The sequence below is a fragment of the Megalobrama amblycephala genome, linkage group LG4 (genome assembly GCF_018812025.1).
Source record: "Megalobrama amblycephala isolate DHTTF-2021 linkage group LG4, ASM1881202v1, whole genome shotgun sequence".
NCBI classification, from domain to species: domain Eukaryota; kingdom Metazoa; phylum Chordata; class Actinopteri; order Cypriniformes; family Xenocyprididae; genus Megalobrama; species Megalobrama amblycephala.
In genome coordinates this window covers 49,215,108-49,238,093 of record NC_063047.1, presented here as the reverse complement: position 1 = coordinate 49,238,093, position 22,986 = coordinate 49,215,108, and the positions used below count along the sequence as shown (strand labels likewise).

The 22,986-nt window shown below is 36.4% G+C and overlaps 2 protein-coding genes across 4 annotated transcripts; one reads left to right on the top strand and one right to left on the bottom strand.

The window, feature by feature from the left end:
• On the top strand, window positions 1–6,611 carry gtf3aa (general transcription factor IIIAa). The gene is made up of 9 exons (XM_048189745.1): window positions 1–194; window positions 384–484; window positions 559–655; window positions 2,145–2,233; window positions 2,392–2,465; window positions 4,052–4,132; window positions 4,210–4,439; window positions 5,599–5,646; window positions 5,777–6,611. The coding sequence occupies exons 1-9, from the start codon at window positions 72–74 to the stop codon at window positions 6,119–6,121; spliced, it is 1,188 nt and encodes a 395-aa protein (XP_048045702.1). The 5' UTR covers window positions 1–71; the 3' UTR covers window positions 6,122–6,611.
• On the bottom strand, window positions 6,164–21,600 carry mtif3 (mitochondrial translational initiation factor 3). Of its 3 annotated transcripts, none has more exons than XM_048189749.1 (4): window positions 21,556–21,600; window positions 11,813–12,288; window positions 11,572–11,720; window positions 6,164–6,435 (listed from the first exon to the last, which is right to left on the bottom strand). In XM_048189749.1, exons 2-4 carry the CDS (start codon window positions 12,285–12,287, stop codon window positions 6,199–6,201), a joined length of 861 nt encoding a protein of 286 aa, XP_048045706.1. In that variant the 5' UTR covers window position 12,288; window positions 21,556–21,600; the 3' UTR covers window positions 6,164–6,198. The 3 variants fall into 3 exon arrangements, with proteins under 3 accessions (XP_048045706.1, XP_048045704.1, XP_048045703.1); XM_048189747.1 differs by lacking the exon at window positions 21,556–21,600 and adding an exon at window positions 12,683–12,887; XM_048189746.1 differs by lacking the exon at window positions 21,556–21,600 and adding an exon at window positions 12,387–12,666.
• Between the last annotated feature and the right edge of the window lie 1,386 nt (window positions 21,601–22,986).

The following is a 22,986-nucleotide window of genomic DNA, read 5'->3' as shown; positions in this document are numbered from 1 at the left end:
TTGTTGTGACGTCAGACGTTTCGTTGACGGTCAAAATGAAGGCGCACACGTGCTAGCTTATAGCTGAACATATGAGAATGCATGAAAATAATAATAATCCCAGCGTAACATTTATTTGTTCCTTTCCTGACTGTCAAGCGTCATATAACAAAGAATGGAAACTTGAAGCGCATCTCTGCAAACACACAGGGAAGGTAAGTTATGCGCAGGGCCAACATAAGCATGAATAAATCCCATATAAATAAAACGGAAGCGTTTGTATGGTGCGTTCTGAAAGCTGTTTTAAACTGGATTTATGTAAATTAATTTAAACGGTATGGCATTTGTCAGCAGTTAAGCAGTAAGCTTTAAGCAGTTTAATGTATATACATTTTCTTTTGCAGCGGCCCTTTAAGTGCGAGTATAACGAATGCAGCAAATCTTTCTGCACGAAATATCACCTTGCTCGTCACACGCTGACACATACCGGCGAGAGACCTTACATGTATGTGAGTTTTCTTAAGCCTGGTATTAATAGGATGGCAAGCTGTCATTTACCCATGTAATGTATGTTAACAGATGCACGGAGGACGGATGCCAAGAAGGATTCACCACAAACACCAACCTGAAGAAACATATTTCACGTATTCACAGACATGAGACAAAACAGTACATAGTAAGTAAAAATAAACACATTTAGCCATAAATACAAAGTAACATGGTATTATTTAAAGACTAAATAAGATAAGAAAGGTCTTAAAGGGATAGTTCACCCAAAAATGAAAATTCTGGGAAAATTCACGCAACAGGAAGTAAGTGCACAAAACTGTCCCATGTCTTAAAAATGCCCAAGTGCAACTTGGGTAAAGTTGGTTTTATATTCGCACATTCGGAGATCCGTACTCAATAGCCTTGTTAATCACACTACATTGGACATTCAGTGGACATTCACAAATAAATATGCCATTAAAACAATACTTGCCTATTTTGATCGACTGTGAAAAATGTAAGTTGACAATCGTTGGTTGTCAATATCATGCCGCTGCTTAAAATTCGCAAACATTAATTTATTGCACATTTATTGGAAAGTCTGAATTTATCAGAAGTCCGAATGTGTGAATATAAAACCAACTTTACCCAAGTCCAAGTGCGGTGCCCTTAAAGCACACTAAATCCACACTATCTTGAATACCGCTTCAGAGTGGTATTCGAGGCTAAGCGTATCCCATCATGCATTATGTTCGGGGATTCACATGCCACGAAATCGCGAGATGTCAGGGAAAACATATGACTATAAGTTAAATTAATTATATATTACATATAATTTGGTAGTAAAATATAAAGTGTTGTGCATTTTATTGGTGCAAAGATGAGTATGGCTACGTGTATTTTGTACAACATTTGCAACTGCTGTTTATCACTTAAAGAAGCACCACAATTTTAAAATAGTCTCTTCTGTTAGTTACATAGCCACCACTGAACATTTAGAACTTTATTTTAAAATGCAAAGTACTGAAAATAATAATAATAATAATAATAAAGCTGTAAACGTTGAACGTTTTTTGCAAGACTATAAGTGTGTCCCATCGGGCAATCAAAAGTTCTACACACACTTGCAGTCTTCATGCCCACTTTAACACTTGAGCCAAATACAGGAAATACATTATGTAAGTAGACAAGTGGTCAAGTGCAAAGACCGCAAGTGTGGGTATTTGGTTAGTTTTAACTACAGTCACCAAACTCGGTACACACATTGTTCTCTTTAAAACAGGCAACTTTCTAATTTACAGTCATTAGCTCCAACCAACATAAAGTCAGATATATGTTTTGAATAAACAAGCTCTCAAATTTTAACTACTCCTCTTATGGGATTCATGCAATCGCCACCAAACATTCTGAACATGATGACAAGATACTGAAGATGCTAAATTGTGAACGATTATAGGATCTCGAATGGTGTTGCCATACCCAGGTTTGAAGTATGGACAAAAAAGGGAAACAGACAGTGGCTCATATCTTGTAAAAGTGTTGTTTGGTTTAAATTAAATTAAGATTGCACGGCGAAAAAAATATGCGCTGCTGACGCTTGCAGTGTGAAACCAGCGTAAGAGAGTATGTTATATATGTGAATTTGTGTTGTTGTCTAAATAGTTATGTTTTTTTAGTGTACATTTGAAGGATGTGGCAAAGCATTCAAGAAGAATAACCAGCTGAAAACCCATGAGTGTTCACACACCCAGCTGCTACCGTTATTGTAAGACCTTTTCCACTGGTTTATCTTATGTCTCTTTGATTTTTGGTCATTAATTCAAGACTTTCTCAGTAAACTAACATAACACTTGAATTTGAACTAAGTGTGTCTGATTCCTTCATTTGCTGTTGTGAACATCCTGAAATGTCTCTGGTCATCAGGTGCTCACATGAAGGCTGCGGGAGACGTTTTTCACAGCGTGGTCACCTGAAGCGCCATGAGAAGGTACACAAGGGTATGTTCTCTGCTCGTTCTGTAGTTCATAAAGGAATAGTTCAGTGGTTAAAGGTGCAATATGTAAGATTTATATCCGCTAGAGGCCTATTCATAACAAAGTTGTAGCTTGATGATGGCAAGTTTGAATGCGGAATCTTGGGACATGTTGTCTTCACATCACAGCCAGTGGAAACAATTGGGATAGGACTCGGGAAGAAATCATGTTCATGGATGCGATTATTAACGTTACTGTAGTATGAAGCAGAGCAGGAGCGAGTATTGTGGGAGCTGAACGAGGCCGCTGGAGCGATTGCACAACACACGCCTCACTTTTATTATGACACAGTCGCCGGCGCCGCTTCCGCTTTTCCAGTCATGTGTATGAGGAAACGCAGCTCTGTTTATCATATTAGATACATTTGAACTCTGTGCGTTCACTCGGCGGCTGCTGTGAGACACTGTTGCACACTGCAGTAAGAATATCTTATTATAAATGACATGCATTTAATTTAAAAACGTATTGTTTGATGGAGAAAATGCTGTATTACTGTTACTAAAAATAAAGCTGCATCTGATTATGCTGTGTTAGCTACTTCACAAAATAGTGTTTTTCTCTGAGGCATGGTTAGGCATGGTAAAGCATGGCACTCGCAAAAAATCAAGAAAATTAGATTTAAACAATAAGACTAAACATGTTCAGCTATATAACAATAATTAGTTTTTTGTCTATAAATATATCAAAACAGTTATTAAAACATGTAAATATTAAAGCGTCTTTGGTGTTTCCATGGTTTCTACAAAATAAAACCGGAAACCGAGGGTAATGACGCAAATGACAGGCGACGACTCACACGTCCCGGAGCCTTGGTTAAAGTTGCAATTTTCTCACAATTTACAAATAGTTGCAAACATTTAGGATATTGTAAGTACTCAAGTGAACAAAATATAAAACACTGGACTAGTGGTTTTTGGATATTTTACTGCAAAATTCTTACATATTGCACCTTTAATTCCAAACCTGTATGACAACACAAGGTGAATTTTTGAAGGATACCCTGGCCTCTCCAGAAAAAAAACATTAACACAGTCCACAACTCGTGTGATATTTTAAAGTTAGAGCAAGCTGTTTTTAACTCGAATGTGCGAGGCTTCCGGTGTCATTCACTTCCACTTATTTTAGCTCTACAAAGGCAGTCTGTTTTGCTGCGTGATATTGCAAACTGGACTGATGTTTGTTATATGATTTGAATTTATTATTGTAATCATAAACACTGGTTTGTAGCACAAATAGATTGACTATTTACTGCACTTTGTTTTTCTTCTAGTTATTTAACTATTGTGGCTAAAGAATGGGAAATCTCGTACATTCACAGGAAATAGCTTATCTCTGCATTGCAAAATAAAGTGTACAGTCTCCTGTTCCCCAATAGGCAGTAGCTTTGTTAGATGAACCAATCGATGCTGTTGTAACAAGTAAAAATGTCAGTATATTTGAATGAAACACCAAGTTAAGGTGCTTTTTCTGGCTCTTTAAGTCATTAGATGTGCATCACCCTCTTTCATGTAATAAATCCCATCTGTCTTTATCAAAATACAAATTTTCAGGCTATTCTTGCACAGCTGAGGGCTGCTCATTTGTGGCCAAGACCTGGACAGAGATGACAAACCACAGCAAAGTTCATATAGGTAAGCCTAATAGCCTAACAATAGCTTGTGACCTCATAGAAAGTTACAAAATATAACTTGTTTGTGTGTGTGTTCAGTCAGGGTACAGTGTGATCAGTGTAAGAAAACATTCAGGGATAGCTGGTTCCTGAAGCAGCATCAACATGTCCACTCTAAAGAGCGAATGGTGTTCCACTGCCCCAGAGATGGATGTACCCGTTCATACACCACTGCGTTCAACCTGCAGAGTCACATCCTGTCCTTCCATGAACAGCAGCGCTCCTTCATCTGTACTCATCCTGGCTGTGGAAAGTCCTTTTCCATGAAGGTAACGGTGCTTTCCTTTCGTCCGCCTCACTAACTAAAATCCAAGGATTTGTTTAACGCAACATATCGCTGATGGAATTGCTAATTATTAATAAAATTATGATAAAACTGACGACTTTGTGTTTAAATGTAGTGCATAAATTCTATATAGATACTTCAAATGTTGTGAGAAACTTTTTGATGAGAAAAAGGGCTTTACGCAAATTAATGAGGTGTCACAACCAGGGCTTAAAGGCACAACATGTAAAGCGTGGAACACACCAAGCTGACGGTCGGGCAGTTTTTGTTTGTCGGCCGACTAAGTTTTCTCAGTGTGTTCCGCACCGTCGGCTGAAGTTGGTCCTCGTCGGCTTTTTTCGGCTGATTTGACATGTTGAACCGGCGTCGGAGCTCGTCGGTCCGTCTGCTCATTCTGATTAGCTGTTCAGCTACTGCCACCTGCTGGTACAGAAAGGCATTTCTTCTCACGCAGGCGCAGAACGGACGTGCTACTTGGCCGTCGGGTGTCAAGCGTCGGTTTGGTGTGTCAGGGCAACTGTGGACCCAGATTCTGCCGACGCGAGTCAACCCCGCAGTCTGCTTCCGTCGCCACTAGTTCGTCGGTGTCAGCTTGGTGTGTTCTGGGCTTAAGATTTTTACATTAAGATGTCCAAAAACCACTAGCACACAGGCTACGTTTACATGCAACCAGTAATCCGTAATCTGATTGATTGCTCAATCGGACTGAAAAACCTTCATGTAAACAGCTGAATTGATTCGATTGAGCTCCATCCAAATGGAATTTCGATCGGATTGGAAGGGGTGGTTTAATGCTTTTCTAATCCGATCGAGAGGACATGTAAACACTTGATCAGATTGAAAACCAAAACTGGAAAGTACTGCACATGTGCAGTGATGGAGAAATGGCGTAATGGTGTAACGACGCCCGGAATGAAGTATCTAGAATCTTTTATCTAATCTAGAATATATTTAAGTTTTACTTTTTGAATTAAATTACAGAAAAAAAAAAAAACTTTTTCATGATATTCTAGATGCACCTTTATATAATAATCCAGCTTAATACATTTTTTTTTTAATGAAATCAGTGTACTGTAAGAATTTTATGTACTTAGTGTACTGAAATGGTTCCTAAAACATTTTTCTTTTTTTTTTCGCCACAGCAAAGTTTACAGCGCCATGGCGTGGTTCATGATCCTGAAAAGAAACAGGTAACTACTTATCATTCACATGAAACTGACTTTTTTTTCTTTTGACTTGATCTTTAGGTTGTAACTGAGTGGTTGATGTGATATTTAGGGAAGCAAAAGATGTTAAATAATTGCCCTCTTTCTCTTTCAGCTGAAGCCCCGCCCAAAACGTTCCCTGGCATCCCGTCTGAGTGGCCACAAACCAAAAAAGAAACGTCAAGCAAAAACTTCAAATACAGATGAATCTTCAATTCCTCATTTAAGCCAATCAGAGACTACCTCAAGTCCTCAATCAGTAGGTCAGCTGCAATCATTCAGCTCTGAAAGTATTACAATCCTAAAAGCAGACATCCCAGAAACCCCCCACAGTTTAAAAAGTTCTGATTTAGAGACCATTAAATCTGAAAGTGTTGTCAGCAAAGCAAAATCCATTTATTCTGAGCTCAACAACACTGCAAATCCAGTGGTCCACCTTTTAGAACCCCTCTTATTGTAGAGTCCAGTGAACCCAAAAGTTAATTTCACCCCACAGGACACAACTTGTTCCAAAATATGCAACCGTTGCAGAGATTTTTATTGTTGCTTTAAGTCTTTTGGCTCCTCTGTAGAGGAGGTATCAGGAGATGTTGGTGTCTCAAAGTCAGGTTTTAAATTCTTGTTCGAAGTCTCTGCTTCCTTCTTCTGCAGCTCTTTAGCGGTAGCAAGCCGAAGGACGCACATGGCAGCACGACCCCCACGAACCACAGAGGGTTTTGATACAAAGCCAACCGGCACTGATATCCTCTCCACCATCTGAGTTAAGACTTTGTCCTGTTTAGGGAAAAAAAAAAAAGAAAATCATAATCTAGGTACCTGTGGGGTTTTTTTGTACCTGTAATTTTCAAAGCATGTTAGGTTAATATTAAAAGCAAATGTAACTGTTTTATTGTTTGTGAATTTAAGTTTATACAATGAATTTATGTATAAATAAACTAATTATGTGATCACTACTGTTTCAAATCCCAATATTTCCAGTATTTATGCACTGGCTGTGTCCTACTTTAAGGAATGTTCCAGGGTCAAATCAAGCTCTATTGACAACATCTGTGACATGTTAAAGCAAGCAAAAATCATGCAATTACTATCAGGGTTCCCACACGCCTTGAAAGTACTTGGATTTCAGACACATGAATTCAAGGCCTAGAAAGTACTTAAAAACAAATATTGGTCCTTGAAAGTCCTTGAATTAAATTTGAAATAAATGTTGTGAAAATTATAAGATGCCCCTCTTATTCCTAGTATATTTGTTTTGGAATATTGTTTTACAATCAGTTTCAGAGTGTTTTCCATTGCGGTACTTCCCCTCGCTTGTTATTATGCGAGGTTTGGACATTTGAGCTGTGACACTTGCTGTGTCTGAAATGAACATTCTTATAGTGTGCGATTTTGATCGTGGACGATTAAAAGGTCTCCACTATCTGCTTTTGAAGAAATATTGTTGTATCGTGCTTTAGTGCTTTCTGTCAGTTGCAGTCCTGGCACATTCACATCACGTTAACAGAGCGGTAGAGTTATATTCACGGAACACTGCAGTTATTCACAATCACAAAAGTGTATTATTTGCATGAGTTTTAAAGCCTTGCCGGTTAAACATTTTATCTGCGTGATGGTCTGACACATGCTTTTCTGAGCAATACACCCGAAGCGCACACTCTCAAAAAAAAAAAATTACTATGGTAGTCAATGGGGGGCGAGATCTGTTTGGTTACTGACATTCCTCCAAATATATTTCGTTGTGTTCAGCAGAACAGTGAAATTCAAACAGGTTTGGAACAACGTCATCTCCATATGTGATGTGAATTTGATAGGTGCCTGATATAAAATAAACGGTGCTTTAAAAAGTCCTTGAAAGTCCTTGAATCTGGTGTTCATGAAAGAGTGGGAACCCTGGCCTGTACTATGGAATTCTATGGCGCAAGACAATGTAGTGGAAGAAATGTTCAAATGCTCACATTTCTAGTCACAAGTCTCAACAATGTACTAGGGCTGGGCGGTATATCGAGTTTGTACAATATATATTTTATTGACTATAATTTACTAAAATTGAGGCAATACAGTTTATAATAGTTATAAAGTAGTTTGACACTAGCACACCAGAAAAAGACACTGAGTGAGCTGCTGCACGGAAAGTGCAATTTGTTCTAAACATGAGACATGCTTTATTAAGGACTTAAAAATAACTTGTCTAAGATCTAGTTAACATGTAAAGTTTAGCATTGCTTGCCCCGTCAGATGCTCTGACAGATACTTGTGCAGTTTAGGGAGTTTGAGATGTAGAGTTGTCCTCAGTGCATAACTTAGATTTCACATGTATATTCTCCATCTGTCAATGTTAGAAAGTCTTGCAAATTTTTTGCTGTCCATTTTGCTGTCCTCCGCTAAACTTCACAATAAAATATGAGCGCTATAATTCTGACTATAAACCGTAGAATTTAAAACCGTTTTATGATAACAGTACCTGTAAAGTGACTTGTGGACTAATATAGCCTATAATTACTAAGCTCAGATGAGTGAATGTGTGTTCCTCTTACTAGTTGACATTTAGTCTATTTTTTATTTGTTTACCATTTTTAATTTAGTGATTTTAACTTCTGCTTATGTTTTTAGGGTATGTTTACATGACAATGGTGTACTAAAAATGGAAAAGTTTTTCTTTTGTGTTTTTCACGTACAGATGACAATATTGTAAAAAACGATTCCCGTTCACACAGATTCATGAAAATGACTAAACACTGTATTATGCATGCCAGGTCAGTAGATGGCGATGTCACTTAGTAAAGATACTGAACACATAATATGCTAATTATAATATCTTAAAATATGTCAGTGCCATTGTTTTTTCTCAACATGCACACAAGTAATGTTTTTTTCCAAGGCATGTTTATAAAAGCTACTTGAAGGTGCCCTAGAACTTTTTTTAAAAGATGTAATATAAGTCTAAGGTGTCCCCTGAATGTGTCTGTGAAGTTTCAGCTCAAAATACCCCATAGATTTTTTTTTATTCATTTTTTTAACTGCCTATTTTGGGGCATAATTAGAAATGACCCGATTCAGGGTGTGTGGCCCTTTAATTCTCGTGCTCCACGCCCCAAGAGCTCGCGCTTGCCTTAACATAAAAAAGTTCAAACAGCTAATATAACCCTCAAAATGGATCTCTACAAAGTGTTTGTCATGCAGCATGTCTAATCGCGTAAGTAAAGTGTTTATTTGGATGTTTACATTTGATTCTGAATGAGTTTGATAGTGCTCCGTGGCTAAACCTAACATTACACACTGTTGGAGAGATTTATAAAGAATGAAGTTGTGTTTATGAATTATACAGACTGCAAGTGTTTAAAAATGAAAATAGCGACGGCTCTTGTCTCTGTGAATACAGTAATAAACGATGGTAACTTTAACCACATTTAACAGTACATTAGCAACATGCTAACGAAACATTTAGAAAGACAATTTACAAATATCACTAAAAATATCATGTTATCATGGATCATGTCAGTTATTATTGCTCCATCTGCCATTTTTTGCTATTGTCCTTGCTTGCTTACCTAGTCTGTTGATTCAGCTCTGTACATCCAGACGTTCTGCCCTTGTCTAATGCCTTTCATAATGTTGGAAACGTGGGCTGGCATATGCAAATATTGGGGGCGTACACCCCGACTGTTACGTAACAGTCAGTGTTATGTTGAGATTCATGATATCATGATATCATGGATCATGTCAGTTATTATTGCTCCATCTGCCATTTTTCGCTATTGTTCTTGTTGCTTACCTAGTCTGATGATTCAGCTGTGCACAGATTCAGAAGTTAATACTGGCTGCCCTTGTGTAATGCCTTGATCATGAGCTGGCATATGCAAATATTGGGGGCGTACATATTAATGATCCTGACTGTTACGTAACAGTCGGTGTTATGTTGAGATTCACCTGTTCTTCGGAGGTCTTTTAAACAAATGAGATTTATATAAGAAGGAGGAAACAATGGAGTTTGAGACTCACTGTATGTCATTTCCATGTACTGAACTCTTGTTATTTAACTATGCCGAGGTAAATTCAATTTTTGAATCTAGGGCACCTTTAAATATTACGACTGGGCAATAAATCGTTGAATTGTGAATCATGAAATACATTGTGATTCTCTCTAATCAATTCTGAGCTTAGTTTTTAACAGCAGATGGCACTGCGTGCTTCAGAAACACTAACTCTGCTTGCTGCCAATTCCTTGCACACACCACTTGAACCTTCTACAAAATAATCATTCATAAAGTTTGGAAAGGTTGAAGTGAATTACAAGGGTGTTTACATTAATCTTGCAGCATGAAAGCATTCTGAGGTGCAAATACATTCTCAGACTCAGCCGAATAAACGAGCACTCTTCTTTGTGAGCATTTGAGCATGGTTAAATCCAGCCTAGAGCGCCATCTGCTGTTAACAACTAAGCTCAGAATCGAAAGCATCGCAATGCATTCAGAAAATCTCAGAATCGATCGACGAACTGAGATGAATCGATTTATGGTCCCAACCCTATTAAATGTACTAATTGAACTAAGGCCTAATCCTGGCATAATCTAAGCTCTGTTTGTGAAACTAGGCCATAAAATGGTAGTCTCACAGCTCAAACAACTCACATTTTTGTATACAAGAATTAATATAAGTGATATGAAACAATGAGCTGCATATTTTTTCTGATAACACACAGCAGAGCATAGCAGGTATAAAGATTCAGTAGAATTGCTGTTGGCTCTTATAAATTGCTCACGTTGTTCATCACTTTGGATAAAAGTGTCTGCGAAATGTAGATATGATCTGCAACAGTCTGGTAACTTATCCTATAGACTTCCATTATAAGCATATTACTGTTATTACTATATTTATAAGCTCAGGGACAAAATACTAGCCATAAAACTGGTTCTGAACCTGGAACATTTATTTAAAGGATTAGTTCACTTTCAAATTAAAATTTCTGATAATTTACTCACCCCCATGTCATCCAAGATGTTCATGTCCTTCTTTCTTCAGTCGAAAAGAAATTAAGGTTTTTGATGAAAACATTCCAGGATTTTTCTCCTTATAGTGGACTTCAATGGCCTCCAAAATTACAGTTTCAGTGCAGCTTCAAAGGGCTTTAAACAATCCCAGATGAGGAATAAGGGTCTTATCTAGAGAAACTGTAGCTCATTTTCTAAAAAAATAAAATAAAATAAAAAATTATACATTTTAATCATAAATGCTGATCTTGAACTAGCTCTCTTCTTCTTCTCTATTAGAATTCCAGCAGTGTAGATGCTGCTAAGTGTATTACTGCCCTCCACAGGTCAAAGTTTGCACTAAATTGTCATACAATATGCTAGTGCAAGTATATAACAATCAGTTTGACCTGTGGAGGGCAGTAATACACTTAGCAGTGTCTACACTGCTGGAATTCAAATAGAGAAGAAGAAGAGAACTAGTTCAAGATCAGCATTTATGGTTAAAACGTATACATATTTTATTTTTTAAGAAAATGAGTGATTGTTTCTCTAGATAAGACCCTTATTCCTCATCTGGGATTGTTTAAAGCTCTTTGAAGCTGCACTGAAACTGTAATTTTGACCTTCAACCGTTTGGAGGCCATGGAAGTCCACTATAAGGAAAAAAATCCTGGAATGTTTTCATCAAAAACTTCAGTTGAAAATTTCTTTTCAACTGAAGAAAAAAAAGACATGAACATCTTGGATGACATGGGGTTGAGTAAATTATCAGGAAATTTTAATTTGAAAGTGAACTAATCCTTTAGTTCTAATCCAACTTTTTTTGTGCGAACATTATTCACTTTAAACAACACAAGCATAGAAATGGGACGTGCATTCGAACAATGCACTGATTTACTAATCAAAGAAGTTGAAGGAAATACATATTCTGTTTCCATACCAGTGGTGCGCCACTGTCTGCTCCTGCTCGGATAGTGAGTCTGACGTGGTTCTTCTTTTCCAGCCAGCTGACGACCTGCCGCAGTTTAGTATCTAAATCGTGAAGGGAAATATCTGAGGAGAAAGTGAGCTCCTTTGATTGGGCGGGTCCTGCAGGTACACCAAAAAGGTGTAAGGTTAGGTTTAACATGAAATGTCTATTTCTTTAACAAACACTATGCAAATGACTGAATGAAACGCACCTTTCTTGGCTTTCTGTGCGTCTCTAAGTTTCATCTGCTCCTCGTGGATCTGTTTCCCTTTCATCAGTCTGTATAATGGAGGATCACAATTGTCATTTATGGCAACAAGCTTCAGCCCTGTTTGGTCCATCAGTCGTATCACTTCGGCGCGGTGCATTGTACCCAAATCCTCACCATCCTCACCCAGTAGCTGTATAAGACGCTGGCCAATCTTCCTACCCACGCTGCCAAAAGTGACCCGTGTTTTCGGGTCCAACTTTTTAGTCTCCTTCTGGGTATCTGTCATGTCTGTGTCCCCGCTCTCAGTGTCTGTGGAGAAGGACATACAGAGCCAGGGCGGGACAGTATGGCAACACCATGCTGGCCTGAGGGTCGATGGTTTGGCTGCCAGTGATAAGCTGACCAGGCTGATGGTTCGACGAGGACTGCGGCTCAGTGCCTGACTCAAAACAAACCTCAGGAAACCCAGAGACATCCTAGAAGACAGTGTCATGGATGTTACACAGACAGTCTCTCTCATAGATGGGCCATCTATGAGAGAGACTGTCCATTAATTATTTTTGCTTTTTCTTACCTTGATTTTTCCTTATATGGCTTGGGACTCACACACACACACACACATATATATACATACATACACATTCACACCTACAGACAATTTAACGATAATATCAATATATACCATTTAATAACAGCAGATGAGATGTGAACAAAATTGGTGAAACGAAGCAAATACTTATTCAAAATATACGATATATAAAACATACAATATTTACTCAAACCGAACAAAAAAGAAGCAGAGGTTGTCCCTACATTATGGAAGTTTTTTGGTCTGTTAGATTTGAACTTTAACGGACTGAATCTACTTACTCTAGAGTTGTACGGAACCGACGTCGAGGACGGAGTAAGTGGATCAGTATCAGTCAGGTAAAGACTTCAAGACAAACATCTGTGTCATAAACACAACATTTGCCCACGGAATAACTTTCAACTTGAAAGCCAAGTGACTTTTCTATATGATAAACGAATCTCGGCGCACACGTGTGACGTCACGCCAACGCGCCGCTGCTGTTTTTGGGAGTCCTCTTGGAAAATGGCTTTCTCAGTTGAAGATATAAAATATAGCATGAATAAAAAATAAATTTTGCATTTCCCGAATAAGAATGAAAAGTTGTTTAATTTGTTTTAAATAGGCTAATATAATAAATAATTTTTTGTAGAACAGATGCCGCATTATTTTTCACTTTTTTATTCTATTTAAAATTGTTATTGTATACCCACATGACAAAAATACTATAGTAATTTATAGTAAATTGTAGTATATTGTGTATATTATAGTATTTACAACACTTTGTTAATGAATGCTACAGCATAGGGGAGAGTGGGGTAAGATGAGCCTTTTTTTACTTAGCCTATGTGGTCCTCAAGATAAGGGAAAATGAGGTAGAAGTACAATGAAAGTATTTAAAGTAATTTCAGGATGTTTCCTATCATTTTAACCCTCTACTGCGTGCATTATGATAGACCTATACAAAAAAGTATTTTTCTTTTCTTAGAATGGCTTAACTTGAAATACAGTAAAAAAAAAAAAAAAAAAAAAAATATATATATATATATATATATATATATATATATATATATATATATATATATATATATATTTTAAGGTACTTTATTATATGTTGCCATACGGCAACAACATACAATAGTGGAAATAACTTAGAATAAGTGTAAGTGTATATAGTTAATATTTTTCCTCAGAAATGTTGTTTGTATTGAATCAATTGGTGCTATTATAAGCTTTAGCAGTATTATAAACAACACCTTATACATATTTTCCAACATCTTGTGCTTTTATTTATTCCATTCTCTTTTACTGAATAATGCTGTATATTCTTAGAATTCATTACGTTTTTCATGAATATTACTTAAATTGCAAATTTAGACAGTTAAAAACAAATGTAATACTGTTCATCATGTGTCATAAAACATTGACATAAAACCAAAAACATTGCAGTTCATGAAAATTCAGCATTATGCAATCTTATGAGAGGAAGGTTATGAACATGAACCACCCATAATCCTTGAAACTTCACCTTTTTTCTGTACAAAACTTCAAAAAGCAGTTTTTTTTTTAGAGTTTTTCAGAGGTGAGGCACAGGTACACATGACATTTGGTGTATTTCACCCTAACAATACACTTATAATGCCATATGGCAACACAGACATTTTATCGATTTACCAAAAACTAATTTCATAAAAACTTTTTTGAGTGGGGAATATGTCATCATAACTTATCTGAGATGATGTTAAAAATTTTTTTGTGAATGTGACATGGGCGGGTCCTTGTTTGTTACTGACGTTTTAGTTTGCTTTCAGCAACTACCGACAAGAGACGGCAATCTGTCAGAAATCGCGCCACAGAAAAAAAATGCATGTTATGTGACTTAACCAAAGCACATCATTGGCTAAACTAAGGTCTTCTCTTACCAACAAAAAAATAAAAAAATGAGAATGTTCTCTTCAAGAGACAGTGGCAAGGAAATAAACACAAAGAGTATTTTTCCATATGGCAACACCATGCGGTAGAGGGTTAAAGGGATAGTTCACCCAAAAATGAAAATTTGATGTTTATCTGCTTACCCCCAGCGCATCCAAGATGTAGGTGCCTTTTTTTTTCAGTAGAACACAAATGATTATTTTTAACTCCAACCGTTACCATCTGAACTCGATCAATAAGAGTCGAAAAACCTTGCATAGACAAATCCAAATGAAACCCTGCGGCTCGTGACGACACATTGATGTCCTAAGACATGAAACATTCGGTTTGTGTGAGAAACTGAACAGTATTTATATAATTTTTTACCTCTAAAACACCACTATGTCCAACTGCGTTCAGCACTTGCTTAGTGAGGTCTGATCGCGCTCTGACAGCGGAACTGATGTCTCGCACGTATACGTCAATGAGTGTCAGACATCACTGCCTACATCAAATTTTCATTTTTGGGTGAACTATCCCTTTAAATGATCAGAATACATCTATGACAAAGGGTTCTAAAAATATGGCTTCTTATAAGAAGTGTTCCTCTGGCTCAATTTACCCCAGGTTATGGGGTAAGTTGAGCCGAGTCAGTAGGAGGGTGTAAACTGACCATCTAACTGAATCTGAATCAAACCCATGTGAAATTTTAAAGATAATGTACCTATTTTAAAAACAAATTTAATAATAACATTTCCTTTTACAAATATTCTTTGTAAAAATATTTTACAAATATTTATTTTTTTAAAGCTAAATTAAACAACATGAAACCAACCAAATGAAGCTGAAATTTCCGTATCTTTAATTGTTTGCATTTCTGAAACAATATGTTGAACATCAAAGTTGTAACCTTCCCATACACAGACTAAACGGAGAGTTTGTTGAGGAAAATTAAATAAAAACTAAATAAGAATGAATAAATGTCACTGACACTAATAAACATTTTAGTCAAAAGCTTCTTGACATGGTAGTTTTTCTGTAATGTCGACCATGTTAGGCCATTAGAGACTACAGGTGGAAAGATATATTTGATTAAACATCCTCTGGTTCATATCAGAGAAGGATTTGGTGTACTTGTACACTGTTCCTATCAAATAAACTCGCAAATAAAGATAAACTAAACCAGTTGCGTAATATTACATTGAAATTACATCAGTTTATACTTCAGATTTAACTTAAATTCATTGCCTTATGGTGGGGTAAGTTAAAATGCTGGCTCAATTTACCCCACAACATTTGGCTCACTTTGCCCCATAGCTGCCATTTTAGGAAAAGCTAGCTAGCTTACCAGTTCAGAATAATATTTAGCTAAATGACTTGCATGATTTTATACGTTGCTAAATCACCAATATGAATCATAAATAGTTTTAGACCTGGACAAATTTGCTTTGATGAAACAGCCATTATATCTGTTATGTTAAAATTTTACTTTGACAAGCCAAAAGTAAATAAGTGACTTCCAATCCTCAAATGTGCTTCTCCTTTTCACAGTCTGGCAGAAATAACGGGTGGTTCTAAAATATATGGTCACATGACAAGAAAATGGTACAGTTGCTAAGATACAGGGGGTGGGTCAACTTACCCACTGGCTCATCTTACCCCACTCTCCCCTACTGTAGTAGGAGTGAACTGATAAACTGTAATAAATACTGTAGTATACTTTAGTTTTTACTACAGTGTATATTGTAGTATAATATACCCTGAAGTTGTAGAAAACTTAGTACAGTATTGGGTAAAGTAATTTGTTTATATTACTATAGTTGTTATATTACCACAGCAAATAGAATTACCACAACAAATTAATTCAATTACTTTACTATAGTATGGTTCAAAAACACTATATTATTTACTATAAATTATTAGACTATAGTATTTTTAGGCTACTTGTGTTGTGCAGTGCATTACACAGGCGGGCGTTTTCAATATGCACTGTAAAAAGTAATACGCTCTATCTACTCAATAAAATTGTATCAACAGATTACAAGCAATATTATTAATTAAACTGAACATATAAAAATTGAGTTAGAATTAATCAAATTAACTCCCTAAAAGTCAACCATTTAAAATGTGTAAAATTAGCAAATGCCATTACAAAAACCGACAAAGAGTCAAAACGGCCAACTAAATGAAACACTGATCACCGTAATAGTGACATTTTCAATAAAATCGCCATCAACATCTAAGCCTCTGTTAATTCTTGTGTTTCTCTTTGCTTCAGTGATTCTGCTTGTTATCATCAGGTGTCTTCAAAGTTCACAATAAAAAATAAAGAGTTCTTAAATCATCTTTGACGTCTGTCTGTTATTCAGATATTTTTGTTTAAAGGTGCCGCAGAACGTGTTTTCAAAAGATGTAATATAAGTCTAAGGTGTCCCCTGAATGTGTCTGTGAAGTTTCAGCTCAAAATACCCCATTTTTTAACTGCCTATTTTGGGGCATCATTAAATATGCACCGATTCAGGCTGCGGCCCCTTTAAATTCTCGTGCTCCCTGCCCCTGGAGCTTGCGCTTGCCTTAAACAACATAAACAAAGTTAATATAGGGCTAATATAACCCTCAAAATGGATCTTTACAAAGTGTTCGTCATGCAGCATGTCTAATCACGTAAGTATGGTGTTTATTTGGATGTTTACATTTGATTCTGAATGAGTTTGATAGTGCTCCGTGGCTAAACCTAACATTACACACTGTTGGAGAGATTTATAAAGAATGAAGTTGTTTATGAATTATACAGACTGCAAGTTTTTAAAAATGAAAATAGCGACGGCTCTTGTCTCTGTGAATACAGTAAGAAATGATGATAACTTTAACCACATTTAACAGTACATTAGCAACATGTTAACGAAACATTTAGAAAGACAATTTACAAATATCACTAAAAATATCATGATATCAATGATCATGTCAGTTATTATTGCTCCATCTGCCATTTTTCGCTATTGTTCTTGCTTGCTTACCTAGTCTGATGATTCAGCTGTGCACAGATCCAGACGTTAATACTGCCTGCCCTTGTGTAATGCCTTGATCATGAGCTGGTATATGCAAATATTGGGGTCATACATATTAATGATCCTGACTGTTACGTAACAGTCGGTGTTATGTTGAGATTCACCTGTTCTTCGGAGGTCTTTTAAACAAATGAGATTTATATAAGAAGGAGGAAACAATGGAGTTTGAAACTCACTGTATGTCATTTCCATGTACTGAACTCTTGTTATTCAACTATGCCGAGGTAAATTCAATTTTTAATTCTAGGGCACCTTTAAATTTTACTTAAATTTTACTCGTTTTAAATGGTTGACATCTAAGGAATTAATTTGATTAATTCTGACTCAATTCTATGTGTTGAATTTAATTAATAATATTGCTTCTAATCTGTTGCCAAAATTTTATGGAGTATATATAGCGTATTATTATGGATGAAACTGTGCATTTCAATAAAGCAAAAAAGTGTAGGTTAATTAAAAGTTTTGAGTTTCTTGTAGTTTTAAAGGATTAGTCCACTTTTAAATAACATTTTCCTGATAATTTACTCACTCCCATGTCATCCAAGATGTTCATGTCTTTCTTTCTTCAGTCAAAAAGAAATTAAGGTTTTTGATAAAAACATAGCAGGATTATTCTCCTTATAGTGGACTTCAATGGACTCTAGATGGTTGAAGGTCAAAATTACAGTTTCAGTGCAGCTTCAAAGGGCTTTAAATGATACCAGACGAGGAATAAGGGTCTTATCTAGTGAAACGATCGGTCATTTTCGAAAAATATACAACTGTATATGCTTTATAAACACAAATGATCGCTTTGCACGTGCTTCTGCTTTCCGTATTCTTCAAAAAGCTTACACTGTATGTCCTACGCCTTTCCAACTTACGGAAAAAAACGAAACTGGCGCATTTGATCCATAAGTTGAATAGAGAAGGCGTAGGACATACGTAAACTTTTTCTGCCTTAATTTATTTTCGACTGAAGAAAGAAAGACATGAACATCTTGGATGACATGGGGGCGAGTAAATTATCAGTAAATTTTTATCTGAAAGTGAACTAATCCTTTAACAAACCAGATAAAAATGAAACTTAAGGCAGAACTGTCGCTTTGGCAAAAAATGTTAATAATAATCTAATATTAATAATAATAATAACAAGTTTATTTCAATTTTAACATGTTTATTTGCTTTTTAACAAATAAATAAAGACTTTTTAAAGAGCTTTGAATAAAAAGACAGAGCTCAAAGAACACGTGGGTCAGTTTCTGTGCGCTCGTCTGTGCTTAACTCGAGTTGACACGATTTGACCCGGACCATGACGCTCATTGGTTCTCTTTATACTGGTCTCTTGCTACTTTTACAAACCTCTATTTGCTGAATCTGAAAAACGGCTTCATAGTCAACCATATAAAAATAATATATATTTTGTCCTACATTTGTATTCTGTTCTATTCTGTAAAACAGCACTGCAGCTTTTAAAGTTGGAACACTGCTGTTTTGTTGTTTGTTATTGATTGATTGATTGATTGTATAGTACCTCTTTTTAAAAAAAAAAAAAAAAATGTTTTGGGGGGAAATGAATCCTCCTTTAATACCCACACACATAAGCTCTTTTTATATACTTACTCCTAAAAAGCAGACAAAAACTTTGTAAAGGCTTTCTAATATGTGTTTTAGACATTGTGGGAAAGGCAGCATGGGTTGACCCTGTGGCTTAGGCCTTGAAACAGTAAATCTAGAGATTTTACAGTCAGCTGAGCAGCAATAGATTAATTTGTTTAACGCTGATAGTACAAAGAGCGTCTAATCTTTGCTGCTCTCAATGGCTTTAACCTTCGTGTCAGAGAGAAGCTGCTGTATTTCTAAGGCTCCATTTCTCCCAGAATTCCTCTGTCACCTGCCCAACCGCAGGTGCAACAGCAGATCCCTCCCATCAGAGAGCTGGGCACAGGAAGTGCAAAGAGGCTGAGGTCACAGGGCATTGCAGAGGCGGTTGTTATGTTACCATCAACAAGGTTTGAGTTTCAAAGAGCAGGCAGGACCAGAGAGAAAGGCGAAGAAAGAGTTTGAATTCATTTAAAAGGGAACAGTAGAATAGGACTATTCTTTTTCTTATTTTGTGGGGGTTGGGTAACTGTGCACAGCTCTCCAAAACAAAACAAAAAGTATATATAGTTGCATTTTATAATTGCATTTGCATTTGCGTTTGATTCATAGTTCTTTTTAACATGTTAAAATTACTTTTAAAAGTTCGATTGACACCGAATTTAACAATGCCGCTCTTTATTACAGAGCTAAAGTGCATAATGATGAAGCTCCAGTCTATTCAGCAAATGAGACCTTAGATTAAAGAAGCCGCGAGGGCATGAACCGCAAATGTTTGGAGAAAGAACTTTGTTGCAAAGGAGATGGCTGACAAAAAAATGTGCCGTCTGCGAGCAGCAGGTGGATAATTGTACACGCTTGACTGCGCCTAGAGAAAGATGCGCTTGCAGAAAGAGCATTCATGAACAGGACTTGGGAGCTTCCTAGTTTACTAATTAGCACAAGGACACCAGTTCTTCTAACAGGCACCCTGCATAGTGGCACACCTTTCAAACAAAAAGCATGTTACAGAAGTTACACAGTATCTTCCCGAAGGGGAATCTTACTATCCTAAACAGTTCCTTCTTTTCAGCATCTCTCTATTTTTGGGCTATATGAGGGAGTCTTTGTTTGTTACTCATGGAGCATGTCTTTTAACAGTACTTTGAGTGACATGTCTAAAGCTAAAAAGGCTAAGATATTTCTCTGAATAGGAATTTAAACAAATTATAAACTCTAGCCTATTTTTGTACTGTTCTGTTTTAAAAGTTGTTTGAACTATCAAATGTAGAAAAGGTTGACAATGAACATTTTTAGACAATTTAATATGAGCAACTATTAAACAGCATACCTCTTTTTGTTCAAAATGAACAAAATTCAATGTCAACATAATCAATGCTTGAATTCTTCCAAAACGTGTTTTTGTCTTACCATGACTCACTATGGAAAGTTTATTAATATTTTAGACATGACGGGATGGTTTTCGCAGGAAATTGCGTACATACTGTACGTCTCTCGCCTGTGCATGACTCGTCATATCCGTAAAAAGTTGCTCCAGCTTATGGTCTGTTAGATTTGAACCAAAGAACTTAACCTAGTGAAACTCAATAGAACGTTCCATTGCAACACTGGCGCCCAGCATCAGCCCTGCGCTTCACTTCACCATTTTGGGGTGAAAGCGACTCAGCAGTCCACTAGTTTCTATGGCAATATCAGCTGCTTTGTTAAAAAAAAAAGTACATTAAAGCTGAAACACAACCTGAATGACGACAACACAGAATAAAATGCTATCACTAGTGATCATCAAATCCTTTTAACAGTTTATTTTACACACTTTGTGTTTCACAAAACCTTTGCTCTCTATAAAAAAACAGTCAGTTTGGGTTAAAATTCTTTGAAGTTTAAGTATTAGCATTATAAACACTGAATTATTAGGCAAGGCAAGGCAATTTTATTTGTATAGCACATTTCATACACAATGGTAATTCAAAGTAAAGCACTTTGAATTACCATTGTGTATGAAATGTGCTATACAAATAAAATTGCCAAATACATAAAAGAACCAAATACATAATAATAATGGAACACATAAGAAATGGAAATAACAGTAAAAACAGAAACATATGAAATTAAATTAAGGACATGCATCAGAAAATAGACCGAGTAATTTACTCCAATTTAATCCCCTGGATCACGCTACAAACATGATGATCTTAACTTTATTAATTATTAATTTATTAATTTACTATTAATAGTAAATATGTAAAGTTGCATATAATTGAAATACTCAATAAAGTAGGCTAACTACGTTACATCATGTGTAATGGTTGGATTCCACAAGTGATAACGTAAAACATATATAGACTACGACAATACATATTTATTGTAGGTGTCATAAAATTTACTGAATTTGAAAAATGTTCTATTGCGTTTCTGATTTGGCTGTGAGATTTGCCGATTTTGGGTGCGTAAGATGTGATGGATTATATTGTCCAGTTGTCATTTTCACTCCAAAATGGCTGCTACCAAAGCGCCAACTAGTGGCTGTTACCCAAAAAGCATCAGAGTTTCGCCTCTTGGGTTCTATACTCTTTGTTTGAACTTCGACAAACACCAAACTGACCGAAGCTACTTACACTAGAGTGGTACGGAACCGACGTCGAGGACGAAGTAAGTGGATCAGTCAGGTAAAGATTTCAAGACAAACATGTGTCATAAGCACAACATTTGCCCGCAGACTAAATACAACTTGAAAGCCAAGTGACTTTTCTAAATGATAAACAAACTTGGGATTCAGCCAAAATGGCACACTTCTATGCACTTTCAGTCTTGTGGCCTTACAATGGCTGCCTCGTCAAAGGATAATTTAAATTAATTAAAGGTGCCCTAGATTCAAAAATTTAATTTACCTCGGCATAGTTGAATAACAAGAGTTCAGTACATGGAAATGACATACAGTGAGTCTCAAACTCCATTGTTTCCTCCTTCTTATATAAATCTCATTTGTTTAAACGACCTCTGAGGAACAGGCGAATCTCAACATAACACTGACTGTTGGGTAACAGTCGGGATCATTAATATGTACGCCCCCAATATTTGCATATGCCAGCCCATGTTCAAGGCATTACACAAGGGCAGCCAGTATTAACGTCTGGATCTGTGCAGAGCTGAATCATCAGACTAGGTAAGCAAGCAAGGACAATAGCGAAAAATGGCAGATGGAGCAATAATAACTGACATGATCATTGATATCATGATATTTTTAGTGATATTTGTAAATTGTCTTTCTAAATGTTTCGTTAGCATGTTGCTAATGTACTGTTAAATGTGGTTAAAGTTACCATCGTTTCTTACTGTATTCACGGAGACAAGACTGTCGTTATTTTCATTTTTTAAACACTTGCAGTCTGTATAATGCATAAACACAACTTCATTCTTTATAAATCTCTCCAACAGTGTGTAATGTTAGCTTTAGCCATGGAGCACTATCAAACTCATTCAGAATCAAATGTAAACATCCAAATAAATACTATACTTACGCGATTAGACATGCTGCATGACGAACACTTTGTAAAGATCCATTTTGAGGATTATATTAGCTGTGTGAACTATGTTTATGTTGTTTAAGGCAAGCGCGAGCTCCGGGGGCAGAGAGCACGAGATTTAAAGGGGCCGCGTACCCTGAATTGCCGCATGTATAATGATAGGCAGTTAAAAAAATTAATTAAAAAAAAACTATGGGGTATTTTGAGCTGAAACTTCACAGACACATTCAGGGGACACTTAAGACTTATATTACATCTTTTGAAAACATGTTCTTCGGCACCTTTAATGAAAAATGCAACTATAATTGCCTGTGACAGACTGTTACAGTGTCTTAAATCCTGTAGTAGGATAGTCATTAACAAAAAGCCACATTAGTGTGGCGGTGTCTGGGATTTACACTGGATAAATTAATAAAGCGGAGTAATGACCTGGCAAGTATCTTCGTTCACCAACTTGCAACACAGACCACCTTGCTAAAACACACATGTGTGGGAGATGCAGAATGGATAAAAATAATTTAA

Bases quoted from the DNA above. Each gene is read 5' to 3' on its own strand.
- gtf3aa (XM_048189745.1), top strand. From the start codon at position 72: ATGAGAATGCATGAAAATAATAATAATCCCAGCGTAACATTTATTTGT. The intron at 195-383 runs GTAAGTTATGCG...TTTCTTTTGCAG, and splicing joins TCTGCAAACACACAGGGAAG to CGGCCCTTTAAGTGCGAGTA. The intron at 5,647-5,776 runs GTAACTACTTAT...TTTCTCTTTCAG, and splicing joins ATGATCCTGAAAAGAAACAG to CTGAAGCCCCGCCCAAAACG.
- mtif3 (XM_048189746.1), bottom strand. From the start codon at position 12,454: ATGTGTATGTATGTATATATATGTGTGTGTGTGTGTGTGAGTCCCAAG. The intron at 12,289-12,386 runs GTAAGAAAAAGC...ACTGTCTTCTAG, and splicing joins CCATATAAGGAAAAATCAAG to GATGTCTCTGGGTTTCCTGA. The intron at 6,436-11,571 runs GTATGGAAACAG...TTCCCTAAACAG, and splicing joins CAGACAGTGGCGCACCACTG to GACAAAGTCTTAACTCAGAT.